Here is a 21,623-nt window from a genome sequence, read left to right as displayed (position 1 = left end):
ACAGTACTATATACCTGTATCATGTCATGTAAGCACAACAGCGACATCTGGCGGGTCAGTGCCCTGGACAGAAATCTTAGAACTTCATAATTAAAATGACTGCCATGATCAGTTAAAATCAGTTAAAATGATTACCACATATTAACTAGTCTAGACGTATCAAGTTAGTTAAATGTTTTCAAAACATTTAGGGAAATATTTGACGGTGTTCAGAGAAACCGAAAAGTCTGGTTCCGGTGGGCGTGGCACCGCGACAGGAAGTATGTCCGTCTCTCAAAGAGTTCCGATGTTGTTCCAAGTGGCATCAGACTTGTACTGAGCCAGACAGTCGACATATTAATAAACATGAACACGAATTTGACAGGAGTATTGGAGGACATGGACTATCACATTATACAGGTAAGAGTGATTGAAAAGCACCGAGAAGATCCAGCTAACATTAGGTAACGAGTAACACGTTAATGACAAGCCAGCCAGTGGTATTAGCTAACAAGCTAACGTTAGCTAGGTAACCGTTACCTAACTGTTATTATATAAATAGTTTTTCGTTGTGAATATAGGGCGGCTCAACTAACTAGTCTACCATAACCCTTTATACATTTTGGGGTATAAAAAATCTGCACTGAAATGACGAGGCATCTCTGCATTTCGTATATTAGGTAGTTTATTAGGTAGGGCCTAATTCGTGTTCTCTCTTTCTCTTGGATCAAATAACAAACTCAGCAAAGGCCAACGGCTTCTCAGTTACAGTGGGTGACAATATTGTCACAAGGAAAGATGAAATTACATACCTAGGGTCCATCCTAGAGGCAAATCTTTCCTGTGACAAAATGGCATCCAATGTAATAAAAAAAGTCAACCAACGAACAAGATTCTTGTACCGTATCTCCTCACTGGTAAACAAGAATACCTTGAAGACTCTAACAGGAGCACTCATTCAAGGGTACTACGACTATGCTTGTACCTCATCGTACCAAAGCACCTCAAATGCGCTAAAAACAAGCCTACAAACATCACAAAACAAACTGGTCAGACTACTGCTTGACCTTACTCCTAAAACCCACCTCACCCCTGCCCATTTTCACAACCTAGGATGGCTTAGAGTAGACTACAGATTACAGCAACTTGCAATGGGCCTGGTCTACAAGATATACTACACCACTAAGATACCCATGTGCATGTCGAAATACTTCCCAAAGGTCAGTGAATACCACAACCATACCACGACCACACAACACCAGAGGGAGTTCCACAAATCATGTTCAACCCAGATTCGGCTCAAACAAGGGACTAAACACGTTTAGCAATTATGCCACAACAATGTGGAACGCCCTACCCTCAGCCGTAAAATAATGTGATCCCTACCCTCCTTCAAAACCGCTCTCAAAGAGCACCTACGGGTGGCTGCAATTAAAAACTGGCCCCTGTAAATTTTCCAACCCCCTCCAATGTACAGTTTCTTCCCCTTCGAATGTATATATTTCTGTTTCTCATGATCTATGTCTCTTATACAGTACTGTATACTTGTATGTCATAAATGTATTGATAAAACAGTACTGTATAGCTGTATGTCATAAGTGTCATGATGAATTGAAAATGGGCCTGGGGGACTCTGATGTAAACAAGACGAAAGTATTTTTCTGGTCTGCAACCCCTTAACAATTGTTTGTATTGAGCCGTACTGTATTGTACCCATTCTGCAATCTATTAATACAATTTTCAATCAATCAATATTTTTAAGGAGCAGCAGTACAGTTAGGCTGCTGCTGGCCGTTCATCAAGCGAGACATTGCTGATTGTTTATTTATTTTATAAGACAAGACTATGACTACCAACTGCCTAGCCAGCCGTGTATCAATCTTGGACGTAATGATAACTTTACCACACTGACTGTGTCGATGGCTCATCATTGATTTACCTGTAGCTAGCAAGCCAAGTTACTTACCGTTATTTGTGCAGCTTCAAATGTCGAACGAAGTTGGAAGTTGTTGCGTCTCCATCCGTGATTTCGACCCGCAGCACGTTTTGCAAACTGCAATTTGTTTTTTGTTGACCACCACGTCGTTTTTATAAGCAAACGAAGCAAATCAATCTTTGGTATCATTTCCCACTGGATCCGTCATTCTGAATTGTAACGTGTAACAATTGTTTCAAACAAAGTGGGCAGTAGATAGCCAAGATTTTCTTTGAGCCAAGACACAATTTACATTTAATTAAAACTTTCTTTTCTTTGTGCTCAATATATAATATTTGTGAGAATATACATAAAAACTCGACTATTGGGCGCCGCCATGACAGTCTAGACTGGGGTAAACAAAACACGCCCCCCAACGGACAGGAGCCAGGATGACCTGATACCTCGGCTGCACTGTGGGAAAACCTACGATGGAGTCTTTCTGGCCAACGTGCTTCATCAGCACCCAGGATGACTAGGTCCATGTAGCCTAACGTGCTTCATCATCAGCACCCAGGATGACTAGGTCCATGTAGCCTAACGTGCTTCATCATCAGCACCCAGGATGACTAGGTCCATGTAGCCTAACGTGCTTCATCATCAGCACCCAGGATGACTAGGTCCATGTAGCCTAACGTGCTTCATCATCAGCACCCAGGATGACTAGGTCCATGTAGCCTAACGTGCTTCATCATCAGCACCCAGGATGACTAGGTGTTAGGATAGGGGTTTGGCGGAGCCCAAAATTGCAGAACACAGGAGGAGAGAGAATGGAGCGGTTTAGGTTGGTTTTAATTATGACCTCCCAAGCAGACAGTTTTACAAATTACGAATGTGCGAATGTTCTTGAGATGAGGAATGGTGCGTTCCATGTGCCGTACGGGGCGTCCAGGTGAGCGGAGTACCGGAGTGGTGGTCCTGGGGCACAGAGAGAACTTTTAGGATTAGGACAAGGCAATTCAACAAGGCTTGAGTAGCAAGGCTAGGGCTAGTCGTCGTACCTAGGAAGTAAGGTTAACACTCCGACGAGGGTAGAGAAGGATCCGTGGGCTGAAGTACCATCTCGCTGATGAGGGGATCCCTCTCAGCCGTGTCAATTAGTATACTGGCAGCGTGGGAATCCGGGATCGGATGCTGCCCATATAAGGGTGTGAGAGGATGAGGGGTGAGGAAGGCTTCCGCCGTGATGGTGATGGTGAGGAAGGAGGAGGGGTGAGGAAGGCTCTCGCCGTGATTACAACACTAGGTCCATGTAGCCTAACGTGCTTCATCAGCAACACCCAGGATGACTAGGTCCATGTAGCCAAATGCTTCTTCGGTTAGTTATGGTGGTGGCTGGTGGCCATGTAATAATGACAATAATAATACTAACTAGACAATTCCGCGCGGGGGAAATTGTGAAAGTGTGGGTGACGCCTGTGCACCGCCGGCCAACAGGGGAGAGGGTCTCTCGCGAGTCTCTATGACAAACGGTTCAAAGGATACAAAAAGGGGGCGCGGCCTAAGGATCGGGGGAGTGGTCAACATAGACCAATTAAAGAGGATATCCCTACTGAGTGCAATGACACAACCCGCAACACTATTACACTATTACACAATATTACACTATTACACACTATTACACACTATTACACACTATTACACTATTACACACTATTACACACTATTACACTATTACACACTATTACACTATTACACTATTACACACTATAACACTATTACACTATTACACACTATTGCACTATTACACTATTACACACTATTACACTATTACACTATTACACACTATTACACTATTACACTATTACACACTATTACACTATTACACACTATTACACACTATTACACACTATTACACACTATTACACTATTGCACTATTACACTATTACACTATTACACACTATTACACTATTACACTATTACACACTATTACACACTATTACACTATTACACTATTACACACTATTACACACTATTACACTATTACACACTATTACACTATTACACACTATTACACACTATTACACACTATTACACACTATTACACACTATTACACACTATTACACACTATTACACACTATTACACTATTACACACTATTACACACTATTACACTATTGCACTATTACACTATTACACACTATTACACTATTACACTATTACACACTATTACACACTATTACACTATTACACACTATTACACACTATTACACTATTACACACTATTACACTATTACACACTATTACACACTATTACACTATTACACACTATTACACTATTACACACTATTACACTATTACACAATATTACACTATTACACTATTACACACTATTACACACGATTACACTATTACACACTATTACACACTATTACACTATTACACTATTACACAATATTACACTATTACACACTATTACACTATTACACTATTACACACTATTACACTATTACACTATTACACACTATTACACTATTACACACTATTACACTATTACACACTATTACACACTATTACACACTATTACACTATTACACACTATTACACTATTACACACTATTACACACTATTGCACTATTACACTATTACACACTATTACACTATTATACACTATTACACTATTACACTATTACACACTATTACACTATTACACACTATTACACACTATTACACTATTACACACTATTACACACTATTACACTATTGCACTATTACACTATTACACACTATTACACTATTACACTATTATACACTATTACACTATTACACTATTACACACTATTACACTATTACACACTATTACACACTATTACACTATTACACACTATTACACTATTACACGATTACACGATTACACTATTACACACTATTACACACTATTACACACTATTACACACTATTACACACTATTACACTATTACACAATATTACACTATTACACTATTACACACTATTACACACGATTACACTATTACACACTATTACACACTATTACACTATTACACTATTACACAATATTACACTATTACACACTATTACACTATTACACACTATTACACTATTACACACTATTACACTATTACACACTATTACACTATTACACACTATTACACTATTACACACTATTACACACTATTACACACTATTACACTATTACACACTATTACACTATTACACACTATTACACTATTACACTATTACACACTATTACACTATTACACACTATTACACTGTTACACTATTACACACAATTACACACTATTACACTATTACACACTATTACACTATTACACACTATTACACACTATTACACTATTACACTATTACACTATTACACACTATTACACTATTACACACTATTACACTATTACACTATTACACAATATTACACTATTACACACTATTACACTATTACACACTATTACACTATTACACACTATTACACTATTACACTATTACACACTATTACACTATTACACACTATTACACTGTTACACTATTACACTATTACACACAATTACACACTATTACACTATTACACACTATTACACTATTACACACTATTACACACTATTACACACTATTACACTATTACACTATTACACACTATTACACTATTACACACTATTACACTATTACACTATTACACACTATCACACTATTACACTATTACACACTATTACACGATTACACGATTACACTATTACACACTATTACACACTATTACACTATTACACACTATTACACACTATTACACTATTACACTATTACACACTATTACACACTATTACACTATTACACACTATTACACACTATTACACACTATTACACTATTACACTATTATACACTATTACACTATTACACTATTACACACTATTACACTATTACACACTATTACACACTATTACACACTATTACACGATTACACGATTACACACTATTACACACTATTACACTATTACACACTATTACACACTATTACACAATATTACACTATTACACACTATTACACACTATTACACTATTACACTATTACACACTATTACACACTATTACACTATTACACACTATTACACTATTACACTATTACACACTATTACACTATTACACACTATTACACACTATTACACAATATTACACTATTACACACTATTACACACTATTACACTATTACACACGATTACACTATTACACACTATTACACTATTACACACTATTACACTATTACACTATTACACACAATTACACACTATTACACTATTACACACTATTACACTATTACACACTATTACACTATTACACACTATTACACACTATTACACTATTACACACTATTACACACTATTACACTATTACACTATTACACACTATTACACTATTACACTATTACACACTATTACACTATTACACACTATTACACTATTACACACTATTACACTATTACACACTATTACACTATTACACTATTACACACTATCACACTATTACACACTATTACACTATTACACTATTACACACTATTACACACTATTACACTATTACACACCATTACACTATTACACTATTACACCATATTACACTATTACACACTATTACACACTATTACACTACACACTATTACACTATTACACACTATTACACTATTACACTATTACACTATTACACACTATTACACTATTACACACTATTACACACTATTACACTATTACACTATTACACACTATTACACTATTACACAATATTACACCATTACACACTATTACACAATATTACACTATTAATACACTATTACACTATTACACACTATTACACACTATTACACTATTACACACTATTACACTATTACACTATTACACACTATTACACTATTACACACTATTACACTATTACACCGAGTACAATGGCACAATCCGCAAGTCTCTACGACAAACGGTTCAAGAGATACACTGATGGGGTGTGGTCTAAGGGGGCGTGGTCTAATGATCGGGGGAGTGGTCAACATCGACCAATGAAAGGTGGTCAACATCGACCAATGGCACAATCCGCAAGTCTCTACGACAAACGGTTCAAGAGATACACTGAGGGGGTGTGGCCAAAGGGGGCGTGGTCTAAGGATCGGGGGAGTGGTCAACATCGACCAATGAAAGGTGGTCAACATGGACCAATGAAAAATGAAAGAGGATATCCCTACTGAGTACAATGACACAACCCACAAGACAGAGGGCGCTGTCCAGCAATTCAGTACTGCAACACAGTGATGGGCAATGATGGGTTAAAGTGGATGAGGTCATTGGCAGCTCAGCCACGAGCCACACAGCTGAACCAATCATGAGTGAGCCATGAGCCACACAGGTGAAGCAATCACTATGACTTGCATATTTTCTATCCAATGCATTTCTATGGAGGCAGATGCATGACTGCATTGTCACATTGATTAAAAGAAAACTATAAGAGATGAAGCGTTGTGACTCGCACAAGAGCACTACAATGAGTAGGCGAAGGGTTGTGCGCGAGATTGTGGCATTCGTGCGATATTGTGGCACTCCTTCGGCGATCGGAACAGAAGGCTAAAAAATAGTGTGAAAAAAGTGATTTCTAGGGTGCGATTGCATGGCGGTCAATGGGGAGGAGAACCTTCAAACAAATGGTCGTCAGTTGAGATAGAAATGTCCAATTCCATTTATTTTTCTTTTGTGAGCGGACTGACAGCCGTGTCATCGTTTTGATGTGTTTGTTTTATTTCTACGTCCAAAATTGAGATCACACTCGCAATTCACCCAAGGTAGGGGGAAAAAGATTATTTCAGCTGCTACACTCTAAATTGCAATGCATTCCCAATGGGACCGAAATTTTACCGTTTAAAGTCGATTCGTAGCCAGACGGTGCGGTGAAACTTTTACGAGTTCGAAGACCGCAGTTGCCATAGGCAAGCCGCTCGTTTTGATACCTTTCACGTGTATGGTGCGCGAACGCTTACGTGTTGCAAAGTGTTTGAAACTCTAAATTGCACTGTATTTCCGAAATTTTACCGTTTAAAGTCTATTCGTAGCCAGACGGTGCGGTGAAACTTTACGAGTTCGAATAGCACATCGAGTTGGAGCAAGCCGGTCGCTTTGATACCTTTCACGTGTATGGGGCGCGAACGCTCTGGGAGGAGTTTGTTGGCAAAATCGGTGGATCTCGCACTCTAAATTGCATGCATTTCTGAAATTTTACCGTTTAAAGTCGATTCGTAGCCAGACGGTGCGGTGAAACTTTACGAGTTCGGAGACCGGTGTTGCCATAGGCAAGCCGCTCGTTTTGATACCTTTCACGTGTATGGGGCGCAAACGCTTACGTGTTGCAAAGTGTTTGCAAAATCGGTGGAATAAAGAATAAATAAATAAAAAGAGTATAGATATGTATAGTGTGGGTTGCAACCTGGCTTCGCCAGGTCACCCACACTAATAACAGTAGTAGTAGTGAACAGTAGTGAGTGGCAGGATTCAGTAGTAATGATAATGAAATAAAGAATAACACACTGCACCAGAGTCCGAACAGTGTTTATTATTAAGAATCAGATAGTCCAACAGTGTTTATTAAGAGTCAGATAGTCCTAACAGTGTTTATTATTAACGCATTCAGCGCCAGAGGTCGCTGTGGGCCGTGTGTGCCAGCGCTTTAATGAATGGGGATACATGCCAGTGTTTGCAGGGCTAAAACTATATTAAATATCATAGCTAGGGCTGGGCGATAAAACGATAACGATAACTATCGCGATAAATTATTTCCTCGAAATAAACATGAAACGTGGTCGCAAAGTTTCGATATATCGATTTTCCAAGCTTGGCTCCGTTCAGCCTCGGCTCACCACACTCACTAACAACAACCAACGTTACGTGATGACGTATTTACGCACAACAGCTAACAACCAATCAGTGAAGGAGATGGCCGAGAGCGAAGTATACCCGGAAGGAGGTAGGACTCACTCAACAACCAGGCTTGCTAGGCTAATTAGCTTGCACGGCAATGTTTTATATATTTACGTGCCGAGTATGTGTGTGACGTGAATTCTGAGGCCACGTTTATAGTAGTGGGGGTATACAGTGGACGTCGTTTCAATATATTGTGGCGGAAGAGAGTATTTTAGTGTAATATTTAGCACATTGTCATGGAATACACAGCTTAGATACTACAGGCTTGCTAGGCTAATTAGCTTGCACGCCGATGTTTTATATATTTACGTGCCGAGTATGTGTGTGTTTTGAATTCTGAGGCCACGTTTATAGTAGTGTGAGGTATACAGTTCGTTTCAATATATTGTGGCGGAAGAGAGTATTTTAGTGTCATATTTATTGTCATGAGATACTCCGCTTGTCGGCTAACGTGTAACGTGCGCGGACTGATGACGACATCAACTCGACTTGAGACATTCGCAGCAGCATAAGAAGTCAATTAAACTTGACGGACATTATATCGACGATAATTATCGATATCGAATTATATGAAAATAATTTTATAATTTTATCGCGATAACGTTTTTGGTCATATCGCCCAGCCCTAATCATAGCTATGGATACAAAATTATTGCCCATTTTACATCGAGTATCGTTCAATTTGTGAAAAATAAATAATTATTTCATCCATACATTCCCGCTTTATACCATGGTGAATATGAGTATAGTTTTAGAGTAATTCTGTGTAATCCCAGGAAACGCCGCTAGCGTTTAGTGCATTCACTAGAAACCATGCCATTCCTCGCTTGGATCAACAATCAATCTGAAATCAACGCTATATTATCGGTATTATGTTTCATCATGCATGCATGAACGGGGGGGGGGTTCTATGCTTCGATCGTCACCTACGGAATACGACGTTACACAGTACATTACAGACACATGCTCCGATCGCGGGGAAGGAATTATTGGATCAACGCAAGATTGATAGCATATAGCCCTTACCTTGACTAGGATGTACTGCAAAAAGAATATTCCAATTATCTGAGTTAACCCGACTTATCTCGGGTCTGGCGTCCAATGTGTTAAGAGTCAGATAGTCCTAACAGTGTTTATTATAAAGAGTCAGATCCTAACAGTTCTCAAGTTCTCCAGCCGTTAGTTCTCCAGCAGTTGGCGCCCACGGTTGTGTAGATACACACAATCAGCAGTGGAAAAGAATGTCCATAACCCACAAGCAGCTTTGTCGAGATGTTATTGTTTCAGGTTTGGTCAATGTATCTGTGGTGGATCTGTCTGATATTGTAGTCGGCCGCCGCAAATAAATCCATGTATGGGGAAACTAGGGCTGGGCGATATGGCCAAAAACGTTATCGCGATAAAATTATTTTCATATAACTCGATATCGATAATTATCGTCGATATAATTTCTGTCAAGTTTAATTAACTTCTTATGCCCGGCGCTGATGGACGGGCTATTAATAGACTTGTTTTGCTGCTGCGAATGTCTCGAGTTGATGTCGTCATCAGTCCGCGCACGTTAGCCAGAGCAAGCGGTGTATCCCATGACAATGTACTAACTATCACCCTAAAATACTCCGTTCCGCCCCAATACATTGCAACGACGTCCACCGCATACCCCACACTACTCTAACCGTGGCCTCAGAATTCACGCCACACACCCACTCGGCACGTAAACTATAAAACAGCGGCGTGCAAGCTAATTATCCTAGCCAGCCTTGTTTACTACTAGAGTCCACGGGTCTCCTTCACTGTCGGCCATCTCCTTCACTGATTGGTTGTTAGTGCGTGTGCTCATATCCAAGCTTGGAAAATCGATATATCGAAACTTTGCGACCACGTTTCATGTTTATTTCGAGGAAATAATTTATCGCGATCGTTATCGTTTTATCGCCCAGCCCTAGGGGAAACACTGAGTGGCAGGGGGTGAAGATACACACATTTTCAGATACGATACAAATTTAGATTTTTAGCTCGCAATTCAATTTTTTATTGTTAGTGTTGTTGTTAAAATGTATTCATATTACAGAGCTCTAATTATTGATTATGTATATGTACTTCACAGCTTGGTTTGGCTCAGAAAAATCCCAGTTTTATTTCAAAGTCGTAAAGAATGAAAATGTGCCTAATTGATTTACATTTATATTAGCCTAATTGATTTAGATACATTAGCCTAAGGGATGTTATTTTTACATTAGCCTAAGGGATATTATTGTACATTAGCCTAAGGGATATTATTGTACATTAGTCTAAGGGATATTATTGTACATTAGCCTAAGGGATATTGTTTTACATTAGCCTAAGGGATATTATTGTACATTAGCGGTCTAAGGGATATTATTTCAGCATTTTACTGCAGTCAAATGATGAAGTGAAGATAGTGTGATAAAGTATAAAAATTGGATTGCAGCAAAATGGGATTGTTGAGTAAATCTCAATTCCTCAGCATCAGTGTATCGATATAATATCGGCACGCAAAATATTGTGATATATATCGCTAATTGAGAATACAGCTGTCATTGTGTCGTGACATGCTCATTACCAGATTGGGAGCACTGTGGCAATTACCACCTCCAATTATGCTGTCTCTGTCTCCTGTGTTGTTTTTTATGTTTCTTTTCCCAGGCTGAGTACGAGGAGGATGTGACGGCGTCCGCCTGTGTGGGGATGTGGGGTTTACCCGATGAGGTCCTGCTGGCGATCCTTCGCCACGTTCCCACGTGTGACCTCCTGCTGAAGGTTGCTCACGTCTGCAGGAAGTTATACGCACTCTGTCACGACAAGACCCTGTTGTCACACATCTGTCTGTCTGAGGAATACACGGTAATATAAAACATCTGTCTGTCTGAGGAATACACGGTAATATAAACATATGAAATATATATATATATATTAGGCGTGTAATGGTACACGTATCCGTACCGAACCGTTTCAGTACTGGACGGTACGTTAAAAACCACTAAGGCTATGTGTCCACCAGGGACGTTTATTTTAAGGCGTACCGCTTTGAAAAAAGAAGAAAAAAAAAGCTGCGAGCGGTTTTCTGGGTCTCCCCAGAGCTCGCGCCAGCCGCGGCTCCGCCCCTTCCTCGGTGAGTTACATTGATGAGCGCGCTCATTTTCAAAAAAGTTTAACTAGTTTCAACTTTATGAGCTGGGAGCGCTCCGCCAAAAAACGCTGCCGCCCAGAGCTCATAAAACACGAGGCGCGGGGAGCTCCCGTAGCTCACCGCATATCTCGGCGCTATTTCTGCGTCGGGGAAAACCGTGCTCGTCACGGATCTGGGGGACACGAGTTCGATTCCCGGACCCGCCGTCATTTCTCAGAATGTCTTCCCCTGCTCTACATCCCATTTCAACCTGTTTCTGTCGGTCATGCTTGACCAGAAAAGCGATAAACGCTAAAAAATAAAGTTAAAAAAATAAAGTAAAAAAAAAACACGAGGCTCGTCGCTGGGAAGAGGAGCGCGCCTGGCGCTTCTCCAGCATAGAAATGAATGACAGAAAGGAGCTGACAACTAGGGCTGACCTTCGAAGCTTTTTTTGGCAATCGAAGCTTTTAATTCGAAGCTTCGATTTTTTTTTTTTTTTTTTTTTTTTTATCTTATGTTGTGGGACTTGTACAGCACTTTCGTAAACTTTGTTGTTTTTAAATGTGCTCTATAAATAAAGTGGGTTGGATTAATTAATTAAGTAGCCCCTTTCGTGACTGTGACGCATCCAACAAGGTTTCACTCGGCTGTGTGATTTAATTCAAGGTGGATCGCTGTTGTCGTTTGAACAACTTCAGATTTCATGGGAACTACCAATCCCCCAAATCAAGAATGTTTAAGATGAATGAAGTACGATTTTGATTATTTGAAATATGGCCTGTGTAGACTAAACTATGCACAGAATTATGTCAGTCTACAAGGTCCGGATTCTACATGGTCCGGCAATGTAGACCTTGTAGACTCCACTACAGACCAATTATCAGTGAATGTTCATGCATTTTTAAGAAGGGCAACTTCCACAAAAAAACAAAGAACTCACCAAAACATCTCAGTAGCACCTTATCTAAATGTTATATTTCATATATGGAGATTCATATTTATTTATGTATTGCATGCATTTCTACATTTTATTTCCTATTTTGTTTATTCATCCCAGTATCTTTCTTTCTTATGCGTGGAATTCTACAAGGCGCGCGCGCACACACACACACACACACACTTACATTTAGTCATTTAGCTGACGCTTTTATCCAAAGCGACTTACAAGTTCTGTACGACAAGACAGCAAGAAGGGTACAACTCTATCAGCTGAGTAACAATGTTCATCAAAGTGTTGCGTGTTACAGTGTAGGTTAGTTTATTAGGACAAGTGCATGACAGTAAGGTTAGTCACGGTTAGATTTTTTTTTTAATCATCATTTCAGATAATGGTTGAAGAAGTTAGTCTTTAGTCGACAGCGAAAGATTGGACGGGATTCGGCTGTCCTAACTGGGATGGGTAGTACACAACACACACACACACACACACACACACACACACACAAATCGAAGTAAAAAAAAAAAATTGAGAATTTTTTTTGTGAAAAAAAAATCAATATTTTTTTTTATTTTTTTTTTTTAAACTTCGATTTTTTTTTTAATGTTCGAAGCTTGTGCCATCGAACGAAGCTTCGAAGCTTCGAAGTATTTAAGACAGCCCTACTGACAACTCATAAAACGTCCCTGGTGGACACATAGCCTAACGGAACGCATATGCAGAACTTCTTTTTGCGTGCAGAATTTGATTTAAAACTCCAAATTCACCCCTTCCCAAAATATGTTTGTAACACAACAGGGTCATTACTGAAAATGTTCATCATTTTCTTGTTCGCCAAATAACACACACACACAAACTTTCTTCCGCGTGACTTTCACTCACAGCTGATCAGACAAAAAAACGCACAACATACTTTTGCTGAGCTCCTCCCCAGTCGAGCTGCTGCTGTGTTTAAATCCAAAATATTGATAAATCCTCTGCCATTGTTGTGTAAGATGTCATCTCTTCTCTAGAGTCTTTCTCTGCTTCACGTGAAGTCATATCTACTCTAGAAGTGAAACTGAAACTATACACCGGTGGGGGTGGGGGCTGGTGGGCAATTAATTTACTCAGTGGATGCCTGAACACAGAATAACACTGGTATCACTGACTACCGTGCCAAGCCTAGGTGGAACTAAGTATAACTTAATAAAAGATCATTATAATTATAATAATAATAATAAATATATAATAATTATTATAAATATCTTTTTCCTGTTGTACCGAACTCGTACCGAACCGTGACCCCAAAACCGAGGTACGTACCGAACCGTGGCGCAAAATAACCGTGGTTATGTTAGAAAAGATGCGACAGCTGCCTCCTCGTGTACCGGAGGGGACACGTGATGCAAGGCTTGGTCCTCACTGCAGCCGACCAGTGGGAGGCATAATCTAGCAACGTTCGAGACAGGGGAGGGGAGAATTGGCAAAGCGAAATTGGGATCGGAGAAAAAATGTAAAATAAGGAGAAAAAGTGGAGCAAAAAAAATGTCCTGTTGTACCGAACTCGTACCGAACCGTGACCCCAAAACCGAGGTACGTACCGAACCGTGGCGCAAAATAACCGTGGTTATGTTAGAAAAGATGCGACAGCTGCCTCCTCGTGTACCGGAGGGGACACGTGATGCAAGGCTTGGTCCTCACTGCAGCCGACCAGTGGGAGGCATAATCTAGCAACGTTCGAGACAGGGGAGGGGAGAATTGGCAAAGCGAAATTGGGATCGGAGAAAAAATGTAAAATAAGGAGAAAAAGTGGAGCAAAAAAAATGTCCTGTTGTACCGAACTCGTACCGAACCGTGACCCCAAAACCGAGGTACGTACCGAACCGTGGCGCAAAATAACCGTGGTTATGTTAACCCTCCTTTTGTCCTAGGTCGTGAGGTGGGTCAGACCCGGGTTATTTTAACCCTCCTTTTGTCCTAGGTCGTGAGGTGGCGGGTCAGACCCGGGTTATTTTAACCCTTTTTTTCTCCAGCTTGACGTTTTTACACAGAACTCAAACCGATAACCTGGTATAAGTTCTGTGTAAAGACACTTTTGTTCTAGGGCGGCTGGGTAGCGTAGAGGTCTAAGCACTCGCCTACTACCACTGCAGAGGCTCTGGGTTCAAATCCAGCTGTCAGCGGTACCTCCGGCTTGGTCAGTCGTCCCTACGAACACAATAATTGTCAGTGTTCGCGGGTGCGAAGCCAGTGGGGTATGTGTCCTGGTCATTGCAAACAGCGACTCCTACTGGTCACTGGACGCGTGTTCAGCAGGGAGGGGATCTGGGGGAAATACTGTGACCCTTCGCACGTGTTACGCTCTCCCAGTGAAACTCCTCGCTGTCGGGTGAAAAGAAGCGGCTGGCGACTCCACATGTATCGGAGGAGGCATGTGATAGTCTACATACCAGGGGTTCACAACGTTTTTTAACCCCATTTTATTTAGGATTTCTTTTGGCGACCCCACACTTAATGTATCGCGTAATTTCAACGTGGAATTAAGGAATATCAAACTAAAAGCACACGTTGTTGAACTTGATCATGCATATTTATTAGAACATTTTATTACAGCACTGTTATCAATACACATGTATAAAACAAGGCATATTTAGTCAAAATATGTTGCCAGGACAAAATATATATATATAAAAAAAATACACTTTTAGTTAACCATACACATAGTTAACCATATAGGACGGTTGTTGCCTGGGTTTATTGTTGTGTGGTTGTCTCCCCTCCTCCTCCCAGGCCAGTGACCTGTCTGTGAGGCAGACCCTGAAGCAGCTGGCTGGTCACGTTCAGTCCCTGAGCCTGAGCGGCTGCTATTGGCTCTCCGGCTCCACCATGGAGCACCTGGTCCGTTGCCGGACGGTGACGCACCTGGACCTCAGCGGCTGTCGTCTCACGTCGCTCCGCCTGTCCCACCTCCTCTCCACCCTCTCCCTCAAGTCCCTGGCGTTCGACGTGGCGCCGGGCTTCAGCTCCGCCCAGCTGAGCTCGGAGGCGGTCGATTCGCTGGGCCGCCTCTCGGAGCTGAGACAGACACTCCTGACGCCCAGTTATGGCGTGGTGCCCTACTGCGCCCAACTCCGCAGGTTAGAACCCCCCCAGACGACCACCACACATGCTTGGTTGTGTTCTGGTACTGGACCAGGTGCCTGAGAGATGAGGACGATGTTTACACATGCTGTCAAATTATGTTTATTTTAGGGATGCACCGAATGGGAAATTCTTGGCCGAAACTGATACCAAAAATAGGAAACGGTTGGCCGAAAACCGAATGCCGAAAGGCCGAAAATGATTAATATATATATAATGTATTTTTTAATAAAAATAATTTAGCTACCTGATTATGGCAAAAGACATGATTATGGCAAAACTTTACTTAAATAATATTAATAATCACTTATGGCCCATAAAACATTTATTCAGCACTTTTGAATGCATACGTTAATTCCAGAATGACTGCTGAAAGATTGTACAATTAAAAAAAATTCTCTTTGCATACAACAAAATGTGCATTAAAGTCAAGTGCATTTTATTTTCTCTGTAGCATAACTACAACAAAGTGCATTCAGAACAAAGCCACGGTGCTTTAAAACTGCATAACGATCTGCATAAAGACACATACACAGGACTGTTGTATTTACTACATCTCCCATGACTCTTAGCGGGGGATGACGTAGCTTACGAGGAATGGAAGCGTTAGCTAGCTTAACGCTAACGTTAGTTCAAAAGGTTTTAACCGCGACAGGCATATAGTAATGGCGAGGATATAAAGCATGTTAAAGACGCATTTATTGGATGTGTTGCTCGCGGAGTTTATAGAAACAGCGCGACTCCCAAGAGGAGTTAGTTATCACAGGCTGCAGAACGCAGGAAGAGCTGCCAAGCTGCTCACGTTACACGTTGCACGTTTTGATTACGTCATCACAACAACACTTTAGGTTACGAACGTTACGTAACCCTGTTCTTTGACATTCAGTGATATATTTTCGGTGCTAAAACCCTTTTCGGCCGGAAGCCGAAAGAGCCTTTTTAACCATTTTCCGCCGCTAATTTCCGGTGGCCGAATTTTCGGTGCATCCCTAGTTTTTTTTTTTTTTTGTGTTTTTGGTAGATTTTTATTAGTTTGTACTACCGGGCAGTCCGGTAGAGAGAGAGATAGAGGAAGAACGGGAGACAGAGCGGGGGGAAGACATTCTGCAAAGGACGCCGGGTCCGGGAATCGAACCCGGGTCGGCCGCTTCGCGACCCAGCGCGTTACATGGGTCGCCACTTGGGTGCGCCAAATGATTTTTTAAGTTGCAGGAAATTACAGCAAATTGCTTTCTTTATTGCAAATCTTTCTGCCCCCCCGCCCTCTGGACCACCCCCTAGCTGTGACTCGGCACCATCTTGTTTGAAAATCCTGGGGAAATAAATCCCTGAACAAATAGGAAATAGTCAACTTAGCCACTCTGCCACTCAACAAATGTTTAAGTGACTATTATAGCACAGACTGTATTTATTCACAATCATTCTGAATGCCATACAAGAGTAATAACAATAACAACCCTTTTCCTGTTTTCTTATCAAATGTGTGTGCGTATGTGTACTGTGTGTGTGTACTGTACGTGTGCGTATGTGTACTGTACGTGTGTGTGTGTACTGTACATGTGTGTGTGTACTGTACGTGTGTGTGTGTGTGACTGGCCCCAGGTTGGCGCTGCAGTTTGACATCCCAGATGTGACCAGAGAGGGGGCGCGTGTCTGCTGCCAGCTGATGGTGGATCAGAACACCGTGCCTCATTACCAACAGCTGCAGGAGTTCAGTGCTACACTGGCCCCAGGAGAGGTACTGATTTCGATCAATCAGCCAGTATCACCTCTTCATCTGTTGGCTTGTGTAGTTCTGTGTTGTGTTTATTTCTTTGACGTCCTCTCATACTGACTGTACAATCTTTGTCATTCCCCTTTAATGTAATCCGTAATCATAATAATTCACACCGTCAGACATGTTACCTTTCTTGGAACCCGTTGTTTATTACATAAACAAAAGCCTCAGATGTTACCCATCTCGTATTGTCCTTGAAAAGTCTTTGATGGAACACTAAATTCATTATTCTAATGATCTCCTGTTACCCCGCTCGGTGGTCGTCGCGGCCTTGTCGTAGCCAACAACCATATCTGCTAGCCGAAGCTAGTGATGAGGTGTCACTCCCCTCCCCCACCCAGCGAGGGTGGAGAGGGATGAAAGTCTTATCAACGCTAACGTACACTCGGAAGACACTCATTATAACTTCCACTTTCCTCGTTACTATGTGACGCTGCCATGGCAACTGCTATTCACCTTTAAACACACACTAGACGTCTGTTCTATGGATGTCAACCACTTTTCTATTCTGACCATTCTGCAGTCCTTATCAGTGTTATGTGCTCAATGACCTTGGCATGCACACACTCTGCTTACTATCGTGGAGACAGACTGCCTGCTAACACACTCTCTCTCTGACCGCCTCCTCCTCCACCACCTCTACCTCTCTGACCTGGCTGCTCTCAGATGGCTATAAGCAGTGCTGTCTTTGACCACAGCTATTTGACCCAGATCACTATAGCAACCGCTCAATTGTTGATATTATCCCCCCTAGTTCTCTCTGTTCCACCCAGCTGATAACGGCCCTCTGTCTGCACAGTTTTGGCTGGAAACACACATACATGATAATGATGGTGGTGATGATGATATTATCCTCTTAAAACTCATATCTATGCAAATGAAAATCATCGATTTCCTTCAGGTAGGTCTGTGTCTCTCTGTCTGTCTGTTTGTCTCTCTGTCTGTCTGTCTGCCTGTCTGTCTGTCTCTCTGCCTGTCTGTCTGTCTCTGTGTCTCTCTCTGTCTGTCTCTGTGTTTGTCTCTGTCTGTCTGTCTCTCTGTTTGTCTGTCTGTTTGTCTCTCTGTCTGTCTGTCTCTGTGTCTGTCTGTCTGGCTCTCTGTCTGTCTCTCTGTGTCTCTCTGTCTGCCTCTCTGTCTCTGTCTGTCTGTCTCTCTGTTAGAGCCATATGAAATCCGCGTTCACGGAATCGCGGACGGAATCGCGGAATTGAGCAATAAAAATGGAATCAAACAAAACACTTTGCTTTCATGAAATATTGTAAGCCATCATTTGAGGCTTTATAAAAGCAGCACAATGAACACAAATCTGTCAGTGCCGAGTCCGACCTAATCTTAAATAACAAACAGCATTGCTTGTTGTAGTTAACAAAGAGAGGCAGAGTTGATTTAGCAAAATAAAAAAAATATGTATCATTTATATATATATATATTTTTTAATAATCACATTTTATTTTCATTTCGAATCCCATGCCCATCGAACGAAGCTTCGAAGTATTTAAGACAGCCCTATTAAATGGACTGTTATATCTTATTAAATTGTGGAAATAAAAAAAAAAATTCATTCCCACTTAGACACTATTTCTGATGGTAAAATGAGCGTACAAAGCAAAATACAGAATTCTGAAATATAAAAACGGAAAAAACGGAATTTGGAAAAAAGAATTATGGAATTTGGAAAAAATAAAACGGATTTCATATTGCTCTACTCTCTGTCTCTGTGTGTGTGAGACCACATCATTTGTATATCAGGGATGATATATATCGGTGTGATGTTCACAGGTAAAGCAGATTATAATTCCCTCCTCTCTGTGTGATGTCCTCAGGTAAACCAGATTCTGCTCCTTCTCTACCTGGCTGTGTTCAGCGTTCGTGTCCCCGAGCGTCTCCAAGTCTTCCTGGTGTCGGTCCCCGGCCCAAACCCCGCCCACTGGGGTGGGGTCCCCACCTCATTCCACACTAACATTGAGACCTTGCAGCTTCCTCGCTCTTGGTTGGATTCGCGGTCACTCCAGCGGGCCCTACAGGGCAGCGCCCTCAAGCACCTCGGCTTCAACCATTGCCCCGCGTTACGGGCGGAGGTCCTCCAATCGCTGATAGAGGGCGGGATCAAAGACGCCACGCAACTCATCAGCCTCAACCTCAGCGGGTTAAGCGACGTCCCTTACCCAGAGTGCAGCGCGGTGCGCGGGGAAGACGAGCTGATCGCCGACACGATGAGTCGGCTGGTGACCAGCTGTCCCAACCTGAGGCACCTCAACCTGACTCACACGCACTATCACCACGACAACAACACGCCCGGACACAGCGGGGAGACGCACCTGTGTGCCAGTCTGTCCAAACTAGGACACCTGCGCTCCCTGGCGCTGCCCGCTTGCGCCCTGTCGGACGGTTCCGACGCGCATGTCGCCCCCGCGAACACCACCTCGCTGTTCGGCCTGAAGAAGGCTCCGTGCGTGGGGCTCCCGACGTACAGGCCGGACTCGGAGCCTTCCTCCCCCGCCGGGGACGGCACCTCGGGGCTGGCGCCGCTGTTGACCGGCTGCCCCTCCCTGGAGGCGCTGGAGCTGACGGATGGCACCTCGGGGCTGGCGCCGCTGTTGACCGGCTGCCCCTCCCTGGAGGCGCTGGAGCTGACGGATGGCACCTCGGGGCTGGCGAGGCTGTTGACCGGCTGCCCCTCCCTGGAGACGCTGGAGCTGACGGGTCCCGGGTTCATCTCCGCCCTGCCCCGTCTGGAGGCGTGCAAGCGCGCCTGCTTGAAGCCCCGGGGCGTGTGCGCGTGGACGCGGGGGGTCGGCGACGCGCATGTGGCGGCGCTGGAGGCGTTGCCGCGGTTACGCCGCCTGACCCTGGCCGGCCTGCCGGGGGTCCTCAAGGGCACGGGGCTGGCACGGGTGGCCGAGCGCTGCAAGGACCTGCAGGCATTGTCCCTGGCCAATCTGGGGTCCCTGAAGGCCATGACCTACGCCCCCGCCCTGCTGGACACGCTGAGGCACTGCACACAGCTACAGGAGCTCAGGTCAGAGGGAACCTCCGCATGGTAGCGTCTCTCTAGATCTCATAGCCGGGAAGAACGCTCGTACATTAAGGGATAGAATTATAATAATGGTGACCTGCTGGCTCTCACTGCCTATTTATCTATCTACATGTTGGGTTGTGGTGCCATTAGGGGCCATGTGGTAGGGCAGGGCTATTCAACTAAATTGTTCAGGGGGCCACATTGTCAGAAACCCAAGGGGCCAGGGGCCGGACTGCCACGGCGCCTCCCTGTGCTATGAATATAATATACACTTGACACAACACGCAACCACATTTTCACAACTTTTATTTAAAGGGGAACTATTTTACTATTTCTTTCACTATTTGGGCACTTTTACACAATTCCTGTGGGTTTATGGAACACCTCTGTAATTTCTTTTTAATTTTTTGTATTTCTAATCAAGTACTCAAAAACAGCATTTTTCTACCTCAAGATCTTAAGCCGTTTTGAGCCTCATGGGCTCCAACCACAGTGGGAACTGTGTGGAAACTCAGCTGATTATCATGCAGCAGTGTCTCTCTGACATCACAAATCAGCACATTTTCAGATGACTCAGTTCAGTGAGGGTGAATATTGTGAGAGGAGAATTGGAAGAATGCGCCAATATGAGAATTAGAGACATAGATCATATTAATATAAGTCCACATAGCTAGGAAACAATGCTAAACACTGAAAAAGGCCATTTATAAGATAGTTCCCCTTTAACTACATTGCAAAAGTAGTATACTTTTCAAAAAAAGTGC

The 21,623-nt window shown here is 42.4% G+C and overlaps 1 protein-coding gene across 1 annotated transcript in view; it reads left to right on the top strand.

The window, feature by feature from the left end:
* The first annotated feature begins 310 nt into the window (after positions 1-310).
* The window catches only part of LOC311232470 (F-box/LRR-repeat protein 18-like), a 33,460-nt gene continuing 12,147 nt past the window's right edge, over positions 311-21,623 (top strand). The window contains exons 1-5 of the mRNA XM_084319281.1: positions 311-399; positions 11,538-11,735; positions 15,713-16,059; positions 17,666-17,801; positions 19,664-20,859. Of these exons, the coding sequence (XP_084175407.1) occupies positions 346-399; positions 11,538-11,735; positions 15,713-16,059; positions 17,666-17,801; positions 19,664-20,859 (1,931 nt within the window). The 5' untranslated portion in view covers positions 311-345. The remainder of the gene's footprint in view (positions 400-11,537; positions 11,736-15,712; positions 16,060-17,665; positions 17,802-19,663; positions 20,860-21,623) is intronic.

This window comes from Notolepis coatsorum, assembly GCF_963971535.1.
Source record: "Notolepis coatsorum genome assembly, chromosome: 7".
In the NCBI taxonomy this organism is placed as follows: domain Eukaryota; kingdom Metazoa; phylum Chordata; class Actinopteri; order Aulopiformes; family Paralepididae; genus Notolepis; species Notolepis coatsorum.
The sequence above is the reverse complement of the archived record's forward strand: the minus strand, read 5'-3'. Positions and strand labels throughout refer to the sequence as shown.